This window comes from Cebus imitator, unplaced genomic scaffold, assembly GCF_001604975.1.
Source record: "Cebus imitator isolate Cc_AM_T3 unplaced genomic scaffold, Cebus_imitator-1.0 Scaffold232, whole genome shotgun sequence".
NCBI classification, from domain to species: domain Eukaryota; kingdom Metazoa; phylum Chordata; class Mammalia; order Primates; family Cebidae; genus Cebus; species Cebus imitator.
In genome coordinates, this window is record NW_016107547.1 from 2,561,556 (window position 1) to 2,569,664 (window position 8,109).

General features: G+C 33.2%; 1 protein-coding gene across 1 annotated transcript in view; it reads left to right on the top strand.

Moving 5' to 3' along the window:
* Positions 1-8,109, top strand: part of STAG2 (stromal antigen 2) — a 142,758-nt gene that overhangs the window by 112,882 nt on the left and 21,767 nt on the right. Inside the window, exons 24-26 of the mRNA XM_037727480.1 lie at positions 3,050-3,189; positions 4,646-4,747; positions 7,720-7,868. Of these exons, the coding sequence (XP_037583408.1) occupies positions 3,050-3,189; positions 4,646-4,747; positions 7,720-7,868 (391 nt within the window). The remainder of the gene's footprint in view (positions 1-3,049; positions 3,190-4,645; positions 4,748-7,719; positions 7,869-8,109) is intronic.

Sequence of the window (8,109 nt, forward strand, 5' to 3'; positions counted from 1 at the left end):
CCGCCTTGGCCTCCCAAAGTACTGGGATTATAGGCGTGAGCCACCAACTCCTGGCCTATAGTGCAATTTTTAATAAGTAATGGAGACATGTACAAAGTGTTGTGGGCATGTAGAGTAAATTCTCACTGATCTGCAGGTATTGAAGCATCTTTCGAGAGGCTAACATCTGAAATTAATCCAAAAAAATGAATAGGACTTTGCAAAACTTCTTTTTTAAACTTCTAAAGCTCTATGAGAAAGCACAGTTGCATTCTGAAACCTGATACAAAATAAGTTTTGGTACATAACGCTTTTGTTAATTTGGGGCTGCCTCAGCTTCATTTAGTTCATGGGAAATTGAATTAGAGTAAGCTTGCCAAAACTCTTGAATTTTCTGGGAGCTTCCTAGAATTACCCACAGCATCTTATCTCCTTGGACTCTGTGTGTGTGTGTGTGTGTGTGTGTGTGCGCGTGCGCGCGTGTGTGCGTGTGTGTGAGTCTCACTGTGTCACCCAGGCTGGAGTGCAGTGTTGTGGACTCCATATAGCTCATTGCAGCCTAGATCTCCCAGGTACAAATGATTCTCCCACCTCAGCCTCTGGAGTAGCTGGGACTCAAGTGTGTGTCACTCCGCGTGGCGAATTTATTTGATTTTTTAGTAGAGATGAGGTCTCGCTATGTTGCGCAGGCTGGTTTTGAACTCCTGGACTTAAGCAATCCTCTCATCTTGACCTCTCAAGGTGCTGAGGTTACAGATGTGAGCTACTACGCCCGACATTATTTTCACTTTTAACATGAAGTGCATTCTAGTTCAATGGAAGAGTATAAAATACAACAGATTTGTACATAGCCATTCCATTTAGCTTTATTTGTTTTAGGTTTTTTAAAGAAATAAAAGCACAGTTATAATAGAAGCCCTCATTTGTATTCCTCCCTTATCCTGTTATCCTCCCCTTTCCTCTAGAGATAACTGCTACCCCAAATTTGTTGTTTGTCACACCTTTGCATTTTAATTTTATTTTACTAAGAATTTGTATGTGTTAACAATATATAGTTCATTTTTCCTTGCTAACTTCCATGTAAATGGTATTATGTTGAACCTTTTGCAATTTTCTTTTTTTCTTGTCTTCTTTTTAAAATATGAAATGAGATCTTGCTATATTGCCCTGGCTGGCCTCAAACTCCTGGGCTCAAGCAGTATTCCTGCCTCAGACTCCTGCCTCAGTCTCCTGAGTATCTGGGATTATAGGCACACACTACTGCACCCAGTGCAATTTTATTTTTTGAATTTACATTCTTGAGACTTTTCAAAATGTTGACATGTGGTTACAATTCACTCATTCTAGCTGCTGAATATTACATGATACAAGTTAACCACAGTTTATCCATTTCCTTATTTTTAGACATTTAGGCTATTTCTACTTTTCCCTCAATTAAAATAGTGTTACAACAAATATTTCAATGTTTAGTTCCTTGAACACATACACAGTTGCTTTTCTAGTGAATACATGAGTGGAATTGCTAGATTATACAGTGTGTGTGCATCTTAAACTTCATTATATGTTGCCAAAGTGGTTGTATTGTTTTACCCTCTTTCCAGCAGCATGTGATAGTTTCCATTGTTACTCATCCTCACCTAACACCGGGTATTGTAGACTCTTGGATACTGGATTTGTTAGCCCACATCAGATTGTAAAGGGAGAGTAAAATAGGGAATGCTTCTAGAGGCATTTATTGACAATATATTATAATAATGGCAGTTGACACTTGTGAAAAGCCCAGTATGATAGGTACTTCTCTACATTCCTTAACACCCACAAGAGAAAAAGTTGGCTAATTCTTGCAAGCAGTTACTGGAGAAAAATGAAAATCAGGGTTTAAAACTCTTAATATCATAGGATAGTTTAGTCTTTAGAGGGAAAGTATCTGCCATTGGAAACAATGTTATGTATAAATTGTTTATTATAGTGACAGAATTATTAAGAAAAGTTTATATATTGCGTAATGATATGTCTTAGGTTTCTAAGCAAATAGTTTTGTATCTTGGGACATACATTTGAGATAAAACTTTTTCTGATGGTCTGTCTTAAATTCTTATTCTTAAAATTTGATTTTAGTTTACTAGAAGTTATCAAAGATTACAAGAGACAGGATGAAAATTAATCAAAGAACATTCTTACTATACATAAAATAGTTTTTAATATTGGGAACCTTATATTGGAGCTGATAGGCTATGCATAGACTGTTCACCAGATGAATTATAAGTGACGAATAAACATAAAGAATTTTAACTTTGCTTAACTTGGGATAGTGGTTTTTTACAAGTCATTTCATTTGTAAAATCTGTCCAGAGGAAAAAATTTTTACATAGCTTTTTTTTTTTTTTAAATATAAAAGGCTTAATCACAGTTTTATTTACAGTATTCAATAAGTAAAAACAATTCTTTGGCATTGCTTGGAGGCTGCAATGGGGCTTCCCTGACTACAGATTTGGAAATAAGTTTGTCTTCTTGAGAATTAAATGTCAAGATTTCACATGATGGATCAGAGTAGAAATGTGCAAGATTAGCTTAAAAAGACAGAATGGTTCCTGGGACCTGTCTAGCTGAATATATTTAATGTGTACAAAGGAGGACAGTTATAGCCAGATTTTGGGGTTTCAGGTAAGGTGGGATCATCCTTGGAAGTATGATAGGAGAAATTCTGAGGTTGGCGGTGTTCAGGAAAGTAGGAGCCTTAACTAACAGACATTGAATATGCAGATTTTGTTGACAAACTATCCTGCTAGGGAAGTAGACTAATATTAGGCAAGTTTAGCGTGACTTCACTCAGTGAACATGGAATACAAACAGAGGAAGTGATTCAATTCCATTTGTTCTGATTATTATTTGATATTACAAAAATTTGATCTGTTGGAATAAATTATGAATGGTTTATAATTTTAATTTTGCTGTTTTTACCTTTTCAAATTCTTTTATATATAAAAGCATATTTTATAGTGAGAATTAAAAAAAATACATGGTTGAAATAAAATAGAAGATGGCTTAATGTTTGGGACTTTTTCTCCAGATGGTCAGCAGGAGGATGAAGCCAGTAAAATTGAAGCTCTGCACAAGAGAAGAAATTTACTTGCAGCATTTTGTAAGCTAATTGTATATACTGTGGTGGAAATGAATACAGCTGCAGATATCTTCAAACAGTATATGAAGGTAAAGCTGAAAAATGGACAGCAAAATAGTTTTAAAATATAACACTGGTTTTTCTGCATGGTTGCCATTAAATTAAGTGGTAAATTACAATTCTAGTATAAAAGAGTTGTATTTTAACATATTTAATATTTTCAGTAATATTTCCTTATACCTCTACTTCAGTTAATGGACATTTTGGTTTATTGTGTTCATTTGCATTTGGAATATAAGAGATGGCCTCTTTTAATTTGTCACTATTAGAAATAGTATTTATGATTCAGTTTAAGATAATAGGATGGCATCCCTCCTCTGCCTGATGTAGCATTAAAAAGAGTTTCAGGAGTCAGAAGACTTGGGTGATAGTTTTGGCTTGGTTACCAAGCATCTTGCGATCTTGAGTAACTCAAAACATTTTGCATCCTGAGTTCCTTTATCTGTTTCACTGTAATTGTTAAGATTCCCTTTGGCTTCAAAATCTGACTTGATTCACCATAGGTTATTCATAATTTTCATAACTGTATGTGAGGTTTTGTAGGTTTAAAGTAATAATAAAAAATATTTATACTAACAGAATGTGACTAAATTTGGTAAGATAGCTTTAAAAATCCTTCCTCAAGTAAAATCTAATTATAAATGTAAACTTTTTAAAGCCTTTGCTATCAAGAAATAAAATATGTAATAAATTTATTAAAACCTAGTTAATCCTCCTTGGAATATTTTGCTACTTGAACTCTAATATCATTGAAAATTATTTTGGAACTTAGATGTTTTGGCATAATTACCCCTTCTTTCTTTCTTTCTTTTTTTTTTTTTTTTTTTTTTTTNTACTAAGGTTGTTTATGAAGTTCTTCAACACATTTTAAAGCTTTAGACTTAGGTATTCTATAGCCACTTATTAGTCATAGGGACATGGTTATTCTGTTATCTCTGGTAATTGTTATTGTATGTATTTGAAACATGATCTTAAATTAGGAAAAAAATTCATGTGCAATATGTAATGTAAATGACATGTACAACAACTTTTCTTTTAAAAGTTGTTTACAGGCTGTTAGATTCTCTAAGCCAAATGTTTTAAGCTTCTCATGGTCTATATACCCCATATCAATGAATTAGTTATAAGAGTAACTGAGATTATATTCATTGTTTTACAAAGAGAATTTTGTTTGTATGTTTTTCATTACTTCTGAAAATCTGCATAACCTAATTGTTGTTTTAGCCAATATATCTTCTTTATTTTAAACCAAGTCTGGAGCTTAATTTGATCAGATCTTAACTGTTTTGTATGTATGATTTTACTGAAGTTAGCGGTTGTATGCTTAGAAATGATCTTTAGGTTTCAGTTACATTCTCTCCTGGCTTTGAAGCCATAATTTTGGCCAAATACGTTGTGACATATTTACATGACTAACCTAAAATTAGTCTTATTGTCCAGTAGTTTTAAGAGATAAAGCTCTAATTTGTACAAATTTCTTTTCAGTATTATAATGACTATGGAGATATCATCAAAGAAACAATGAGTAAAACAAGGCAGATTGACAAAATTCAGTGTGCTAAGACCCTTATTCTCAGTCTACAACAGGTAAGCATTGAGAGTACCAACGTTAGCTAACACAATTAACACCCGGTAGCAAAATAAGGTAGCAATTGAAATTAGGCAAAGGGTGCGATAGGCAATTTATAAAAGTAGAAATACAAGAAACTACAAGTGAGATTTTTTTTCTTTTTTTGCTTTCAAACTGTCAAGATTGGCAAAACCTGTAGCTATCTGAAGTGTGAAGGAAATAATAGATATGGTAGGCAATTCGGCAATTTATGTAAAAATTTATAATGTGTATGCCTGAGGCAGCAATTCTACTTGTTAAATTTACTCTTTTATCCAAGGTGATAAAAACACAAGTTTGCAAAAGTTGTTATACAAAGTTGTTATTGCAACATTGTTTATAGGAAGTCAGACATAATCTAAAAGTCTATATTAGGTAAATTTACTGTATAGTATATTTCTGCCACACTGTTGTACAGCGCTTAAAATTAGTGTAGGTCTATATTCATTAAAGTATAAAGAGCTTCATAATCACAACAGTGGTTAACTTGCTTTGGTAGATTTCATGTTGAATTCTACTTTTTTCTCTGTATATTTCCAAACTTATTTTTGTGAGTGTATATTAATTTTATAACTAAAACACAATAGTTTTGCCCGGGCAAGGTGGTTCATGCCCGTAATCCCAGCACTTTGGGAGGAGGCCAAGGTGGGGGGATCACCTGAGGTCAAGAATTCAAGACCAGCCTGGTGAACATGGTGAAACCCCGTCTCTACTAAAAATACAAAAATTAGCTGAGTGCAATGGTGTGCACCTGTAATCCCAGCCATTCGGGAGGCTAAGGCACGAGAATTGCTTGAACCTGGAAAGGAGGTTGCAGTGAGCTAAGATTGTGCCACTGTACTCCAGCCTAGACGACAGAGTGAGGCTCTGTTTCAAAACAAACACACAAACAAAAAAAAAAAACAATAGTTTTCATTTTGACAGTGGTAAGACAGTTTAATTAGGTAAAATTATTCACTTACTATACTTTTGTCTTTCGAGACAAAATTTGTATGCAAAACATAACCCATCCCATTCCAGCTTAATCAACTTTCTTAATTTTAAGAAACATAGATATGAAAGTTCTTAATTTTATTTGAGAATTTGAATTTTCTCTATTAGCATTAATGAAATGTAGGATGGGCGCAGTGGCTGACAGCTGTAATCCCAGCACTTTGAGAGGCCAAGATAGGGAATTGCTTGAGCCCAGGAGTTCGAGGCTAGCCTGGACAACATAGCAGGAGCCCATCTCTACAGAAAAATGAAGAAAGAAAAATAAAATTAATAAAGTTTAAAAGGTTAAAGAGATGGCATTTAAATAACTTTTGCTATAAAGTAATAGCTGCTAGCTGTAAAAGTTTAGAAAAAAAAGGAACAAATGCAAATGATCCTTAATGTTTTTTTCACTTGACAATAACCTTTTTATTTTTTAATGGCCTTGTTACTCTTTTTTTATGCCTACGTGAAATCTGATTTTTTAACAAAAATTAAATTGTGCATTCCATTTTGTAAGGCTGCATTTTAATGTTAATAAATGCTGAACACATTTATGCCATTAACTTCCTTAGCATCTTTTTTTTTTTGGAGCAGGAGAGGCTCATTTATTTTTCTCCTAGATTTTTGTGAAGGTATAATTGAAAAGTAAGGATTCTGTATACTTAACGGTATACAGCATGATGCTTTGATATGTATGTATTGTGAAATGATTAAATTTAGCTAATTAACATAAACATTACATCACATACGTAGGGTAAGAACATTTAAGACCAACTGTCCTAGCAGTTTTTAGATAAACAGTACGGTACATTATTCTTAACTATAGTCACCATGCTATACAATAGATCTTCAGAACTTACTTATCCTTTCCTACTGAAACATTGTTCCCTTTAACCAACTTCTTAGCCTCCCCCAACCCCCAGTCCCTGGCAACCACCATTCTATTCTCTGTTTCTATGAGTTCCACTTCTTAGAGTCCATACACAAGTAAGATCACATAGTAGTTGTCTTTGTGTGCCTGCCTTATTTCACTTCATATAATGTTTTCCAGGTTCATCTTTGTTTTCACGAATTACAGAATTTCCTTCTTTTTAAAAGGCTGAATAATATTCCATTGTCTCTATGTGTAATGGAATGGAATATTATTTCTTTATCCATCCATGGACACTAAGTTTGATTCCACATCTAGGCTATTATGAATCATGCTGGAATGAACATGAGAGTGTAGATACCTCCTCAACCTATGGATTTCATTTTCTCTGGGTATATACCCAGAAGTCTTCCTTATTTTAAAAGGTTGACACATAATTGTACATATTTATGGGGTGTACATAGTGATGTTTTGGTACGATGTACAGTTATCAAAGCAGGATAAGTAGCATATCCATTTTGACAACTATATAATATTCCATTTTATAGATTAGACCACAATTTAACCAAAGTTTCCTTGTTTATGGTGAGGTTTTTTTTTTTTTCCCAACAATTTCTGCCATTATAAATAGCACTAAAACAAACATTTTTGTACATAGTATTATGGATATTCTTTTGGATAAAGTTCTATAATTAGAATTGCTTTGTTAAAGAAGATTAACATTTTTAAGCTTTCGCTATTTCATGTTGAGAGTTCTTGATGTGAAGATTCACCACTTCAATGTAAATAACAGAGCCTAATAATTTTCTTGGTTTTCTTTTTCTTTATATTTTTATATGCTATGTTAATATCCAATTAATACCAGCAGAATAGCATTCTGCTAAAACTAACCTAAAGGGTCTCTTCTAATGTTAATAACAACTTCCGGTTTAAATATATGAAGTACTGCAAGTTTGGTTATTCGTATCATGTTTTAATGTTTGGCGATAGAATACAGTGCCTCATGTATTTAACACCTATATTTTAAATGAAAATGTAATATTTTAAAAGATGTTAATCTCCAAGTATTAAGAACTTTAACATGCTTTCTTTCTTTCCAAACAGCTTTTCAATGAAATGATACAGGAAAATGGCTATAATTTTGATAGATCATCCTCTACATTTAGTGGCATAAAAGAACTGGCTCGACGTTTTGCTTTAACTTTTGGACTTGATCAATTGAAAACAAGAGAAGCCATTGCCATGCTACACAAGTAATCTCCAGATATTTTATTCAGCTCTCATACTTTTTAGTCATGAAACATTTTTTTTTGTATCTAGCCCTTTCATTTGGAATAACTAAATTAAATTTATGCTTTATTATTAGCTTATAAATCTGTACCCTATCTCCTTTCTTAATTTTAAAGAACCAGTTATAGTGCTGTCTCAATTAACAAATGAGTTGGGACCGCGCCTGGTACTCATACTTGTAATCCCAGCACTTTGTGAGGCTGA